This window comes from Tasmannia lanceolata, unplaced genomic scaffold (assembly GCF_043159265.1).
Source record: "Tasmannia lanceolata isolate RefF3 unplaced genomic scaffold, GAP_Taslan_0.1 ptg000005l, whole genome shotgun sequence".
In the NCBI taxonomy this organism is placed as follows: Eukaryota; Viridiplantae; Streptophyta; class Magnoliopsida; order Canellales; family Winteraceae; genus Tasmannia; species Tasmannia lanceolata.
Window position 1 is genome coordinate 554,939 of NW_027518682.1, and position 16,355 is coordinate 571,293.

The 16,355-nt window shown below is 39.7% G+C and overlaps 1 protein-coding gene across 2 annotated transcripts; it reads right to left on the reverse strand.

Moving 5' to 3' along the window:
• Window positions 1-463: 463 nt before the first annotated feature.
• Window positions 464-15,572, reverse strand: LOC143876438 (F-box only protein 13-like). Of its 2 annotated transcripts, none has more exons than XM_077378133.1 (2): window positions 15,276-15,572; window positions 464-2,016 (listed from the first exon to the last, which is right to left on the reverse strand). In XM_077378133.1, exon 2 carries the CDS (start codon window positions 1,932-1,934, stop codon window positions 627-629), a length of 1,308 nt encoding a protein of 435 aa, XP_077234248.1. In that variant the 5' UTR covers window positions 1,935-2,016; window positions 15,276-15,572; the 3' UTR covers window positions 464-626. The 2 variants fall into 2 exon arrangements, with proteins under 2 accessions (XP_077234248.1, XP_077234249.1); XM_077378134.1 differs by having other exon boundaries at window positions 15,272-15,572.
• Window positions 15,573-16,355: the final 783 nt, after the last annotated feature.

Below are 16,355 nucleotides of genomic sequence, written 5' to 3' on the forward strand. Positions count from 1 at the left end.
TGTAGGAAATGTTTTCTCTATATATATATATATATATATCTTTTTTTTTTTAATTTTATTGTTTTCAGTAGAACAGTTCAACTTGTAGATGAACTGTTTCGGCTGTGGAATCAAACCAGAGTAGTCTTTGACATTGATTCTGACATCCTGTTATGCCATGTCTCACCGATGTTAGCCTCATTCCCATCTTCTTAAATGCCTCAAAGTACCTCGCCTGCTTTTGCATCCCACGTCTCACAAATTCCCAATTTCTGCTACACAGAAGTCTCTTAAACACCCACCCTCTCCCCCTCCGACTTCTCTACAGAGGAAGGGTTTGAGCTTTACCCACTGGAGACCTGAAACTAAAGAAAACATAAATAAATAAAAAATATCATGCCCAACAACACCATGCTCTTGACATGATGCAAATGCGTTTTCAAAGCAATTTTCACCAATATTTCTCGGTTCCTCTTCTATCCCATTTCAACCACCTTCTCTACCTGCATTTCTTTATTATTAACATTATAGTTTTATTGTTCCAAATTATTAAAAGTATATATGCTATAAAGAAAATAAAATGAAAAGGCCATCATCGAAGTTTTATAGAGCACCCAACCATGGTAGCAATGACTGACTATCTCCACTCAGACAGATGCTTCAATCCTGGGTTGGAAGCAGTAGGCTGAGATGAACTTTTTGACTCTAAGGTTGGCAGGATCCAGATACTTGGGCAGCTCCTCCCATGTACCTTTGATTAAATTGCACATGACCACACGATGAACCCGGTGCGAGCTGATGCATATCATGATAAGATGTCCATAGCCGACGCAATTGATGTCAGCCTTCTTACCATAGAATGATTGTGACATTGCCGGGGGCATCGCCATCAGTTGCCTCCATTCTATCTCATCCGAGTTGAATTCCCAAACGCGTAAACTCGCACTCTCCATCATCTCTAGCAGAACCACAAGGAGCACACGCCCACCACATTCTACCAAGTCCACAGAATACTCGATGTCTGGTGGAAGTATATGTGGGTATGTGGACATGATGCCTTGGCGAGTGTCACACGCAACCACCCTCCCGTTGATGTCGAGAAAGTGGATCATTTCATGGCCGATGCGACACACCGTCGCTACACCCGACAGCTCCTTTGCCGGGTTCCTGTGGATGATACCAGTTCTTCGAACTACCCCTCTCCTCCTTTCCATGACTCCCCTTCTTTGCAACATGTATGGGTTGGGTTCAGGTTCCTCATCTTCACCTCCTACACGCGGAGGCTGCCCCTCCTTGGTTAACACCAAGGTCTTAGTGACTGGTACATCTGTCCAACAATTTTCCACTGATGAGAACACCTGGATACCGAAATGGGGTTGTTTTCCATATGTTACTAATAGCTTGTAAGAAGATCCCGTTGTATGCATGGCGATTGCAAGAACTGGGTGGTCCATTTTCAGAATTGGTAATATGCGGGCTGACTCACTTATAAGATTGCACACAATGAGTTGACCGGTGGATGCCCGGAAGCACATGAGGCCGCCAGATGCTGCGACTGGAAAGCTGTGCTCTCCGGACCTATTGGCTGGGGGTAGGAGGTTGATGTGGCGCCAGCGATTGACTTGCATGTCGTATACGACACCAGCGGGGGATTTGGCCTCAAGCATGTAGAACCAAGGTTGACGGTCAGCCACTTCGCTGCAAGCTATCAAAAAACTCGGTGACTCGGCGAGGGAGTTCCATCCTTTGCACACTGAACGGAATCGGAAGAAGTCAGCTACTGGTAGCTTCGAGAGCACTCTCTCAGTGACACTGTCATCCAACTCACCCCAGGGTGCTTCATCTGATTCCACCTGTTTGGAGTTCGCATTAGCTATCCTCTTGCACCTCCTTAGGCCTCCATCTTTCACACTTGTGTGAAATTTCTGGCATGCTGCTGACAATCCAGTCTCCATAAGTGGAATGGTAAAATATGAAGTGACTGAAATTCAACCCTGGACCTTTTGTTGGCGTTTGACTGGCTCGTCCAGTTCCCTTCTGCAACATTGGAAGTTTTTTACTGAGAAGATTAGAATTGCTTAACACAATGGTCTAATTCTTGTAGTCAGAGCTCAAGGTTGTATTCATATCAAGTATTAGCATGAACAGACTTGGAATAAACAATCCTTTCAGTGGGACATGTATTGTTAGCAATGCCAATGCTTGTTATTGTCATAACATATGACTTGCAATCTATTCAATGGATAAGAAGTTCAAAAACAATTTACTTATATGAGAAAGTTACAATCAATAAATAGCATGGACAAATCATTATCATAACAGAAGATAATACATGTATTGTAAAATATTTGATTCATATAATAAAATATTGCATGATGAGATGAGTTTGGACTTGTTGGAAACAATCTTAAACCTTTAGAATGGGTAGAAAGTTGAGAAAAGAAAAATGATCCCAGACTGACCTCCCAATAAATCCGCAATAGGGGAACAGAGATGTGAAATACCCAAATTGATTAAAAGCTAACTGGAGATGAGACTCAAACTATAGAGTTTATCGAAGCCTTAACAGCCATAGATATTGCTGAGTACAAGAATGACCCTACATAGCATGGCTAGAATAAGACTACACCAATAGTGTACAGATAGAGCATGGCCAAACACGCTAACAGATCTACACTGAGCATGTTGAGTTCTAAGAAAAAAACAAATTAACAGAGAAAAATGACAAAAGAGAGGAAACCTAGGAAATACTAGATACAGGACATGATCTATTTTTTGTACCAAGTGAATAATAATGGTTTTCTAAGGGGACTGCAAATATTTTACAACAATCAGTCAAACAAGTAGAATTACCCATCAAGCAATCTGATAAAACTAGAAAGATATAAGAATTTTGATAAAAATGGAATCACTTCGATAGCTTTCTAAGGGGACTGAAAATAGTCAGAGTCAAGCTCAGGCTCATTCCAGTACCAACAATGAATCAGCACGACAACCTGTTTATGTTTCCATCTCCAGAAGCCACACATCTCTTCTTCCAAATGAGCAAGCACATTTTGCATGTAATATTATGTACCATACTGTTAGTGAGTGCATGTAAATTCTGTATTTTTCATTTGTTTGAATGTTATGTGTGTGGTTTCTGTATGTATGTGTATGTATGCGCATAAGAATTAAATCAAGATTATTTATTAGCTGGTGAGTAATGTAGGGAAGTGGATGGAAGGCAGGCCCTCATGCACTCACATGGCACATTTGGAAGGAAAGAAACAACAGGATATTCAAGGATAAAAAAAAAAGTTGGGGATTCTATTAGATGGAAAATCCATATAATCTCATTGGGAACAAAGGGCAAGTTAGGAACAAGCTACCAAGTGGGAGTTAAGAGACTGGCAAACGATTGTTAATGAGAATGAAACAAGGACAGTCATTGCACCGAGATGGGCACACCTCCGATTGGGTGGCTGAAATTGAATTTCAATGGGAGTTCTAGAGGAAAACCGGGCCCAGCAGGCATTCGAGGAATCATTTGTGGCTGAAACGATAGGATGGTAATCTCCTATCCAGGATCTGCCGGAATATGCGAACCTAATAATTGAAGGTGACTCAACCAATTATTGGCCCCCTAATAATTGAAGGTGACTCAACCAATGTACTAGCTTGGGCAACCAACAAAGCAAAAGGATCATGGAAGCTAGCCACCTTCACTGCTGAAATTACAGATCTCATTAGGATTGTTGATCCACAAAATCAACACATGAGGAGAACGGCAAACGAAAGTGCGGACAAATTGGCAAAAGAAGGGGTTGATAAGGTGGGAGTACAAACTACAATAAATGGAAGGAAAGATGGCGAACAAATGTTGGATCCTAAAATAGAATGGTGAATGACCGTTTGTGTGTTGCAGGGAGATCATAATTAGTCTAATCATACTCAGCTTGAACATAATTAGCTTGGTCATACTAATACAGATTCCAGGTGGCTGTTGTCAGGGGATTGGAGGGCGAGGTTTAGGCTTTTAGCCGTCTTGATACCCACATGTATTCTTCTGTGTTTCTGGTTTGTCATACATACGTAGATTCCAGGGAGTAAACGTGTATGTAGGAGAGGGTGTTTGTAGCTGCATCAATGGGATGACTCATCCCCATGGATGTAATTCTGGCCATAGTGCTTTCTAATAAAATTTCAGTTACTTTTAAAAAAATGTCGGCAAGTGGATGTCTAAAATGGGGATAGATCTCTAATGAGACAACAATATTAACACACCGCGATAAAAACCAACTGCGTAAAAATCATAAAGTTGAAAGCCAACTCAAGATAACTTACGAATCCGATGAATGTATTCCTCTACAAGAAAAACGGATTAACTAGAATGGAATATGTGTGATATTGACAATCCACACCTTATGTTGCCTTTCTTCTATCGTGACCTACCAGTGGCCATAGGTAGCCCTTCTAAGTACCTATACGCATAATTGGTGGAGAAAGTGGAAAAGAAATTGGCTAAGTGCAAAAAGAAGCATATATCACCAGGTGACGGGTAGAATCACGTTGATAAAGCAGCAGTGGCAAACCTTCTAGTTTACTAAATGTAGAAATTCAAAATCCCCGCATCCATTACCAAGAGAATTGAAAAACTTTGAAGGGACTTCCTTTGGAGAGGAGATGAAAGAGACCAGACACTTGATCAACTGGGAGAAATTTGTCTAACAAAACATAAGGGAGGCCTAGGCATTGGCAATATTAAATAGGGAAAATGTCTGGTCTACAATCAACCTGAGAAGTGGAAAAGGCTCAGGCTTATGGAAAGCAGTTAGTTCTGTTCATGATAGATTTGACGAGGGTATAAGGTTAAGCATTGGTGATGGAGAGAAGATTAAATTCTTGAATGATATTTGGTTTGGCAATTTTCCCCTAAAGAATGTGTACCCTACTATGTTTAAAGTGGTTTGAAAAAAAGATGCCAAAGTTAAGGACATGGTCAAGTGGTGCAACAACGAGGTAGAATGGCAATAGAAGTTCTTGATGAACTTCGACGAGAATGAAGAATGGGATTTTTTAGAACTAGCACATAAAACCAATCACTTGTACATATCACAGTCTCATGAGAATAGACGGTGTTGGATATTCGAATCTAACACTGCCTTCACTTCTAAATCTTTCTTCAATTGGTTATTGCGGAATCCTTGAGGTAAGAATGGACAGGCAGCTTGGAGAGATAAGGTTCCTTCAAAGGTTACCTGGAACGCGGTTCGTTTAGGTACGTGGTACGAGAATGGGGTACGATAGTCCCGGTGCGCGGCACGATGAGGGGAGGCTAAGTTGGTTCGCTATATGGGGTCGCGAGTCGGTTTGGAGTGCTAATCCAGATAGCTACAGTCAGGCGCGGAGCCAGGAATTTACACTTGGGAGGGCTGGACTAATTGGCTACATTGGTCATTTGGGGTGGGGTGGGGGGGGCGGCAGGGGCATGGCCACTAAACCACCTGAAGCATGCATGTACATGCATGCAATTTAAAAGGAATTTTGCAAGTCATGGGGGGGCATGGCCCCCCTCATGCTATGTGTGCCTCTGCCCCTAGCTCCGGTATTACCCCTCTCTCTAGTTTAATGTTATGCCAAGAGATGCTAAATCATTGTTAGGCCTTATCTTAAATATGATGGTCAAGTATATGAACTGGTGGCTGCTGACAGTTTTTGGGAAAGATAATCACATTTGACAGCTATTTAAAAAAAGAGATTGAAACTTCTATTGCCAATATCAGTTTGGAAAAGGTAATAACATTTGACAACTATTTAAAAAAGAGGTTAAAAGTTTTAATGCCAATATCAGTAGGATTGTGGTCAGATTTTTTGTTTAGGGTTCTTAAGTGGTTGCATGCCTTCCACAGTTTCCCTTTTCCCTCCTCTCTTATGCCAATTACAAACCCACCTCTCTCTCTCTCTCTCTCTCTCTCTCTGCAAAAGCGAGGAAGCAGAAAATGAGGTTTTACAATACTTTACATGGATTGCAATTTGATTGGTGATCTTCAGTAGAAGTTTCTGTCGAAACAACATTTGTTTCAGGTTAGTCTCTTTACTTCTTACTTTCTTCTTTTTTTCGGCCTCCAATGAGGTATAATTAGATTAAAGCTGGGAAGGAGAGTTGTTGTTTTTTGTTCTCTTTCCCCATCCCCCCGCCCCCCGCTTCCTCCTATGGGTCGCCCGGGTCGCCATTTTTTGTGATCCGGGCAGAAAACGACCCATGTTTGGGGTCGGCGATCCCGGATCGCGGGTCGGAGGGTGAGAGGGCGATCCCGGTAACATTGGTTCCGCCTAGAATAGCGGCATTTAGCTAGACTTCCATCGACAGCAACTGAACATATGTGATGTCTCCTCCAAAAGAATCCTTTAGGCCGGCCAGCATATGTGGTCTTTGCTACAACCATGGTGAATAGGCGGACCATATTTTCCTTCATTGCAGTTTTGCTAGAATGAAGTGGAGTGTGTTGCTTAAATGTTTTGGGGTGAATTGGGTTTCCCAACTAGTGCAGCAAAGATTTTTTTTCAAGTTGGTATTGGAAAAGCTTGGAAGAAAAGGAAAAAAACTACGATCCAAGGACATGGACTCAGTGTATCAATTGTCGAAACTAATATGAGGTGTTCGACACAGCAACCCTTAAAAATCCAGAAAACAGGGACACTCCCGGACATGTACATACATATAAAATTACTGATTACTAATTATAATTTGCAACAAGATAAATGTGTTGTTCATTTAACAACTAATAAATCTAGGTATTAAGCAATTATAAGTCAACCAAACATGAGATAATCATGCATTCATCAATCTATTATCTTCAGTCTCCCACATGTGGCAAGAAATAGAGAACAATAGGATACAATGAATATAATATTAGAAAAAGAGTTTGTTTAGGGTTTTAGGTTATAGGGTGGGGGATAACAACAAATACTAGTTAAAGAAGAGTTAATAATAAAATATGAGTTAATAATAAAAGAGGAGGTAAATAATAATTCACACTTGACATGGTACAAAAACGTGTTGACACACCCACATTTAGTCGATAATTCTAATACTTCTAGCAGTACATTCACAAGTGTCAATCGATACGTGTTGATACGTGTGTGAGCGATAAATTTCGCATGTCGGCTAAATCATAAGGAAAAATCCAATGGAGAATGGTGCGCCATGTTGTTGCGTAGAACCTATGGAAGGATCGTAATAACAGAATTTTCAAAAGCACATCTAAAGTCGTCAAATCCATTATAAATAATATCATGGTGGAGATCATCAGCTAGGCTAAGGCAATCCAATGTAGTCCTTCAATACTTTGGTTGATGTTTAGTAACATGTGAGGGTAGTTTAGGTATTACTTGTAGTGTTAGGGGTATTGTAGTCATTGTACATTTGATGCCCTGTTTGGGCCTATATATACATCATATACATGAGGAGCTCCCTTAGTGAAGACTTCTCATCTTCTCTACTCTTGTTCTTCCTCTCTTCTAACCCTAGACTCCATTACTAACATGGTATCAGAGCAAAGATCCATGGGAAAGAGTGAAAGAAGGAGAGTCTATCATATCCCATATCTATCTCTTTATCTCACCGTATCTATCTCTCTCGTTTTCTCTATGTCGCACGCCTCTCTCTGTTTCTTTTGGGTTTGGATTTTGTTCGACAACCCCCTGACCTGATTTCTCTCCCCTGAAATCTCTCCCCAAATCCCTCCAATATCTCTTGGTACTTCTTTCTCTCTAATGCGTATCTCTTTTTTTTCCCAGAAACCCTCTCTCCGATAACTCTCTCTATCTTCTGTGTTAATCGCATGTTGCGATTAACCCTTCTGGATGATTGCATGTTGCGATTAACTCAGAGTTGTTAACCGCTACTTGCGATTAATTTTCCATGGATTTGCGATTATTTTTTCCTTGTTTGTTAATCGCAACATGCGATTAACTCAGCAACTTGCAATTAACATTTCTTCCTCCCTCGCGATTAACTTTAACTCCTCCAATACCTTCTTTTGTGTTCTGTGTATGTAGTTCTCTCCTCCGTCACTTATGTCTTTTGCGTTGTTCGTCAAAGGTGCACACCAAGTGTTTGATAAAATGTCTAAGAGAGGTGTAGTGCCTTGTTTGTCTTTTTCCATTGCAAGTTTAAGGTATTTGACCTTCAACTTGAGGGGGAGTGTTATCATATTGTTCTTTGTCGTCTTTTCTTGAGGAAGTGTTGTCTTGTTTTCATGACTCTTCGTGTTGTCTAGCTTTATGCCTTATCTCTTCGTGTGGTCTTGATAATGTCATCTTTGTCTTGTCATCTCCGGGCTCATGTAGTCTCGGCCAAGGGGGAGCGTTATTGTGTTCTCCTTACGTTTCATTTCCGTGTTCTTGGTGAAGTTTCTTGTCGGCTTTATGCCTTATCCTTCTTTTCCGGTCGATGGTGTCCTCATCGTTGGCCAGCTCTCTTACAGGTGACGGCTTCGTTTTCCTGTCGACCTCTCTTTTCCAGGCGATGGTTTCTCCATCGTTGGTCGGTTCTCTTACATGCAACGGCTTTATTTTCTCGTCTACCTCTCTTTTTCGGGCGATGGTTTCCCCATCGTTGGTCGGCTCTCTTACAGGCGACGGCTTCGTTTTCCCGTCAACCTCTCTTTTCTAAGCGATGGTTTCTCCATCGTTGGTTGGCCCTCTTACAGGTGACGGCTTCGTTTTCCAGTCGACCTCTCTTTTTCAAGTGATGGTTTCCACATCATTGGTCGGCTCTTTTACAGGTGGCGGCTTCGTTTCTCGTCGACCTTCTTTTTGGGCGATGGTTTCCCCACCGTTGGTCGGTTCTGTTCAGGCGACGATGTTCATGTCGTCGACCTTGTCTCCAGGTGATGGTGTCCCCATCGTTGGTTGGTTTATCTTCTCCCTCATTTTCCTCCTATCTTCAGGCGACGATGTTCATGTCGTCGACCTTGTCAACAGGCGACGATTTCCCTTTCGTTGGTTTGTTATCTTTCACCTTCTTCTCTTCTTCTCTCCAAGCGACGGTTTCCCTGTCGACCTTGTCTCCAATGGTTTCCCCATCGATGATTATCTTCTATTGGTGTGGTGCTGCTTAGCTCGAGTTCCTGCTCGTGGTGCTTCGTTGTTTCTCATGTGTGCCCCTTCGGGGTGCCCCTTTTTGCTTGATGGATTGTTGTTATTTCCCTGAGGTGTCTCTCTTCAATCCTTCATGGTTTGCAAATCTATCCTTCGAGCTCTCATTCAGGGGGAGGCCCTGTTCTGATCGCTCTAACCTAATGCTGCTTCAGGGAGAGTTGTTCATTTTTAGTAGTTGCTGATCTCGACGATTGTACTCTCATGGTAGCCGATATCTTTTATTCTACTTTCATTATGTATTCACAACACCAGCCTGAGGATGAGTGTTATACCAGGCTAGATGTGTGTATGAGATTATGTACTTTTTGTTATTTTTAGTTGTTGTTGTAGTTTTCTTTGTACCATGCTGGAGTTCCATAGCATATACACTCCAGCTTGAGGGGGAGTGTTGAATAACATGTAAGGGTAGTTTAGGTATTACTTGTAGTGTTAGGGGTATTGTAGTCATTGCACATTGGATGCCCAAATAGGGCCTATATATACATCGTACACATGAGGAGCTCCCTTAGTGGAGACTTCCCATCTTCTCTACTCCTCTTCTTCTTCCTCTCTTCTAACCCTAGACTCCATTACTAACAGTTGCCATTTGCAAATGGAGACAAATCAATTGGGACAATTTGAAGCAGAAGAAAATAATGGCACCATGTAGTCCTCCCGCCTCCCAAATAGACTGAGCTTATCTTCGACAGAAGCTCAATTGGGAATCCGGATCCAACGGGAATAGGAGGCATTGTAAGAGATGACAAGGGGGAAATTGTCAAAGTATACTATGTTCCAATAGGCTGTTCGGCTTCCAATGAATTCGAAGTGTAGGCGCAGCTCAACGGTCTGAAATTATGCTTAGAAACTACTACCAAAACCTTATGGATTGAGGGTGATGCAGAGAATGTCACTTCGGGCGTCTGGTAAAAGCAACGAGCTGTGGAGATTCGATAAATCTTACAGATCAGAGAGACTCTTGAGAGGATCAATCACAGAATCAAACTCATTCCTCGATTAACTAACAACCATACTGACGATCTTGCAAAAATGGAGTATTAACAGATAGGTTGATTATTTCGAATATGTATCCCATTCCCTAGTAGGCTGTATTTGTCTTCGCTCTGGTGAGCATTAGGATTTCTCTTCCCTTCCTTTTCTTGCCTTTTTGAGTTTAATAGATTACCCTTTTCTTTTTAAAAAAAGGATTCATGCTAAGGGAGTAATGTGTACGCTATCTGAGTAAGATGCATTGCTTGTTGTTCATGGTGAGGTCAAATTTGCATAACTTACATTTTTTTTATGACATATGGAGTCCCCACCCCATTTTAGGGCAGGACTAATCCCTATGGATGCACGCAACCACCCATAAATAGACATATTACTAATAGTTAGCAAGTCTTGATAAGCAGCTTCGCTTCCTATGAGTTTCCAAGTTAAATTTTGAAAGCAATAGCAACAAGCAAACCCACTCCTACTAGCATGGCAGTACTTTGAGATGTTATGATGGTTTGCCATGTTGAACCAACTAGTCAAACTGAATGCTAAGAAAAGGAGTTTGATGCTTGGATGCTCTTACGTGCTTTCTTTCTAGACCTCTATTCATAGTAGAAAGAGTGAACCTACTAAGGTGCTTGATGAGGGACTTCTTATTTAATAGGGGGATCGTCTCTAAAAGCCACAAGATTTCACACTTAGCTGAATTCAGACTGGTCACAAAGATCAAGACACAAACATTGCTAGAAGACTCTCTAACAGAGGAATGTCGTGTGTTCCCTAGTTAACATGAATTGTGATTTCCTTGCTGGATAGGGGCATGCATTTCCTTTGTACATCTTTCTCCATTTTAAAGGAAATTTGATCACATAAAAAATAAGAAAAGATTGATCACATCAAAAAGAATAATTCACATCATTTCACCTTTCCCCCAAACTTAAAAGTGAAGTACAAGCATCAAAAGATAGAAAATTGCTAAGAACAATATATCATCGTATGTGTTCAATTGAATGAAGTAGATTTCAAGACATTGAAGTCTTACATACAATTATTAAGATGTGAACCAGTCTACTGGTATAGCAGTTTCTATTCTCCCCGCCAGTTCATACAAAATGGCATACTATTGTGTCTCCTCTTCTAGATAAATTCACAATTTTAGGTGGAATTAAAACACAGTTTTAGGTGAATGGAAAGAGAAAAGTAAAGAATGATGCAATGTACGCTCTAAAAAAGTGAGGCAAATCAAACATTTTACGAAATTCCGTAAGCATAATTACTTCATGAAGTGATGGATATAGAAACTGCAACGATTAAAAACCCAATAACACCCGAGCCACCTCGAGCATAGCATGTTTAAAATAAAATAGAAATCACTACAGGTTCTTCCATGAAATTTCTCAAAAAGAACACGAGGATGGGAATCATTCAAGCAACATCCTATCAAGTACAAATCCTAAGAACATTTTCTGGGTACAATTCAGAAGGAAATCAAGACAGTAAATGAACTTCCTATAAACAGAAACATAAACGTCATTAGAATACTTCAAAAGAAAAGAAGTTCCATTTAACCCTTCTTGGCAAGATTGGGAGTCCTCTTGAAACAATTGAAGTCACATGTGCATAGAAACACAATATGAAATGCGTGTACAACGGACTAAACAGAAAGAAGACGGTCCTTCATTTCAGAATTGAAACAAAAAGATGGCACATGCCTTAAAGAAAAACCATGCAAGTTCACTGGCCTAGATATAAAAAACTGCAAAATGCATTCCATTTTCTATGAATACTATGCGTAGATATAGCAACCAATGGTCCTTTATAATATAATATAATATATATATATATATATATATATATATATATATATATATATATATATTATGTGCAAAAGAGAATATAAGTAACTGCATACATGAGCAATTAAACACCCCAACAAACCAAATGGTTCCAGGGGAAACATCCCCACCAATGAAACTTGCATCCTATAGTATGAATCAAAACCACAAAAACCAAAACAAAATAAAATAAGAGGACTTCGCTGGTTTGGAAAAGACACATCCAACCTCTCATCCATCTTCGGTATTCTTATCTCCCAAGCATACAGCATGCAACCCATCTTAACATACAAGATTTAGAACGCAATAAAGCTAATAAACTCACATGTTTACATGAAATCAGCATACATTTAAGCCAATATAACAAATGAAAGAATTGAAACTTGGAAAAGAAAAACTCAGAACATAAGGTAGATGAGACCTACCATCTTCTCTTAGAAGATGTATTGTAGTATCCAAGCAAGCTATCGAGGTCATAGGCTATATAAATAGCAAAGGTAGCATCTGATACCAGGAAAAGACCATTGACTCTAATGCAAAAAACCCAAAAAAAAAAAACATAGAAATGGAAAATGTATGAATAGTTGAAAACGGAACAATCGAATCTCCAAGAAAGCAGACTGGGGGAAACATCCCAAGAGGAGAACACCTTCTCCTTATGCCCCTCTACGCTTCTACAGCACTGAATAGTGTATTGCGTACATGGAGAGAGAGAGGGAGAGAGAAACAGAGCGACGGAGGTTTTCAGTGATGTCCTAAACGGAGTGCTAAGATTTTCTTTATTTTCTTTGTATTCCGGTCTTGTATTTCTCCTAACCTATTACACTATGTACAAGCTTATCTGATATAAAATATTGATGCCAATAATGCCATTACTTAGTCTATTGATACTAAACATATTTTTTACTAGTCCACTGTCCACCAGTACCCAAATTCAGAAAACTATATCACAAGCCACCCCAATTCTAGATATCACTTTCAAATAGTAAAAACTAAATGGACCTTTTGGATTTCTCATTAGTATATAAATTAGGAGATTTAACAGTGTATTTTGTATTCAAATTTATGCGTACACGACTCAGTTTTGGACTTTTTACTAAATTAATCTTGTCTACAAGCTGTTTAAGTTGCTATTAATAGCAAGTAGAAAAGGAGAGTGGTGAGGCTTTTTTAGTAAAATTGTGAATTTTTATAATTAAAAAAATACGCTCAGCTTAAATGTTCATTGGGTCACAGACAGATACAAATTTAGTGAATGGGAGTGTTACAAAGGATCGGTATTGTTCGAGGTTGAATCAACAAGTAGAGGTAGTCACATGCTTAGAACAACTGATAGTCAAATAGTTTAACACATTCACGGCTTTTGGTACTTCTGATCTGAATGCTTAAACCCAAGATTTTGGAATCATCCATCAGAGCCTTGCTACAGTATATTTAGATTTTTTTTCATCCTTTTTTTTCTGTACAAGCAAGTTTTCTACGACATGGGGTTTTAGAGGCTACAATCATGTTACTCAGACCCAAGATCATACTACAGTTACATAAATGAAATGAGCAGGGGGATTTGGTTAACTGTAAGTTTGTGGAACAAAACCTACAAGAACCAATGTTGGGTCTGTGAATTTATGGAGATCTCCACACATTAAAAAAAATGAGGAAAGGATATGTCGGTTGCCCAACTTCCTTTTTAGGCCCGTTTTGTCTTATCACGACTAATGGGCTAAGGCATATTAAATGAAAAAATGTAAAATAGAACACCACACATACTAAATAATATCAATAATCTCAAAATTAGAAAAAATATATATATAAATTCATCTTTTACATTATTATATAAGATGACTTTATATGGAAAAAATAGGGAAAGGGTATGTGAATGGGCCAATGTATTTCAAGGCTGGACTTTTTCAACTTTCTACCGCCCTAAGATTTTCTTGGGTGTTTTATTTGTCACTGTTGTTGGGTTTTCTCCCTCTCTCGTATTGACCCCCCCCCCCCCCCCCCCCCCCCCCCCAGTCGCCCTTCTCTTCTTTTTTTTTGGTAGGTAAGCTGGGATTGAACCTCCGACCTCTAGGTTGAAGAACAAAGCCTTTACCATTGAGCTAGAGGCTCAATCCCGCCCTTCCCTCTTTAATAAAACTTATATATACGGTCCTCAGCCAGTTCATATAAAATGGATTACTAATGTTTCTCCTCATTTATATAAAGTCACACTTATAAGTGAAATTAGAACCCATTTTTAGGCTAAAGGGGGAAAATAAATGATCATGAAATGCCTGCTTAAATAAATCAAGGAAAATCAAACATTTTATGAAATTCCATAAGCATCATTACTTCATGAAGCGACAGATAAAGAAACCACAACAAATAAAAACCAATAACACCGAGCCACTGGGAGCATAGCATGTATAAATAAAACAGAAATCACCACAGGTTTTGCCACAAAATTTCTCAACAAGAACACGAGGATGGGAATCATTAAATGAACAGCCTAGCAAGTAAAAATCCGAAGATAACAGTTTCTGAGTAGAATTTAAGAGGAAGTGAAGACATTAAAGAAACTCCCCTGGTAGGCTACCTTTGCCTATGAACAGAAATATCCAGGTCATTAGAATACTTCAAAATAAAAGAACCTTCATTTAACCCTTCATGGCAAGATTGGGAGCCACTTGAAGCAGCTGAAGCACATATATAGAAATACAATAGGAAGAGTCTGTGCTATGGACTAAGCAGAAAAGAGACATATGGAGCAAAGAAAAAACCATGTAAACACAATGCATTAGATATAGAAAACCTCAAAATGTCTTCCATTTCCACGAATACAATGCTTAGATATAACAGCCAATGATCCTTTATAAAAATAGAAACATGCATACATACATATATAAATATGAAAAAAAAAAAAATCATATAAGCAATCGCACACATGAGCAATCAAACATCCCAATAAAAGAAATGGTTCCAAGGGAAACATGTGAAGCAATGAAACTTGTATCCTGCAGTATGAATCAAACTCCCAAATACCAAAACCAAAAAAAAAAAAAATAACAATAATAAGGCCTTGCTGGTCTGTAAAAGACTCATCCAGCCACTGAATCATCTGAGTACTCTTATAACCCTAGCAAACAGTGATGAGCCCTTCTTAACAAACGAGATTTAAAAGGGAATACAGCTAACATTTTTAACATGACAAGAGGTTTAAGAACAGGACAGACAAGAACCCAGAGCAACAAAAACACATAAGAACCAGAAATCAACATGCATCTAAACGAATAAAAAAAAGTAAAGATTTGAACTTTGGAGCAGCAAAACCAGGAACATAAGGCAGACCATACCTACCAGAATCAGCTTCTCTTAGAAGATGGATTGCAGTACCCAGGCGCTATGTGGGGTGGGGGGGGCACTGTCACAGGCTATATAAATAGCATAGGTAGCATCTGATACCGAATAATAACATCATTGACACTAATGCTAAAAAAAAGCAAAAGAGAAATGAAGAAATGGCAAATGTATGGAGGGTTTTAAAAGGAAAAATTGAATCTCCGAGAAAGCAGTGGTGGTGGGACCCCTAGCCCAAGAGAACAACTCCCCTCGCCTGGCCCACCGCCCATGGGCATCTACAGCACTATCAGGACTGTACCGCACTGCGTATGGGAAATGTTTTTTAATACAAACGTTTTTAATGAAAAACATGCCTGATTTTGAGCTCACTTTTTTAAAACGAGGTTTTCAATGAGGTACTGAAGGGCACAAACGGACATCTTTTTACGAGATAATTACGATGGTGCCACCCACATTTTTCCAAGTTCAATAGTGATACACACCCAGCCAAAAGCATTTTGCTCCAGGAAATAATTTAGTAGTCATATTTTCTCTTTCTTTTCTTTTCTTACACACTATGTATATCCAATACAAAATCTTGAAGTCAGTCAATTGATATTTTAGGTCTTTTTGGTAGCCTCAACTTAGTCTGCTGATACTTTCCGTATTTTTGGTAGTCAACCAGTACCCAAATTCGGAAAACCATTTTGCAAATCTCCCTAATTCTCTATAGGGGGGACAGATAAAATCCCCCCCCCCCCTAACGTTATTTGTTAAGTTTTAAAGGCAGAGAAAACGTTAAAGGGGGTGAATTTATCCTAAATCAGTGAACCATTCTCACCGAAACCGTTAAAGAGGGGGATCTTATCCGTTTAGGGGGGGGGTATCATTTCCCTTCTCTATGTCGCATGCAAATAGTATAAAAGGGGCATACAGTAAACTGAAAATAGGTGCCACTTGCAAGCCAAAATCTAATGGCGTGACTATCAAAGTTTGCACATTAACAGATTTTTTTTTTTTTAGGGCGATGATATTTTCACCCACCCTGCAGTAGGCATGCGCCCCCTTTTGACGTCAAAAAACGTTAAAGTTGCCCAC

What these genes read in the sequence shown, in the direction of transcription:
- LOC143876438 (XM_077378133.1), bottom strand. Translation starts at nt 1,934, where the DNA reads ATGGAGACTGGATTGTCAGCAGCATGCCAGAAATTTCACACAAGTGTG.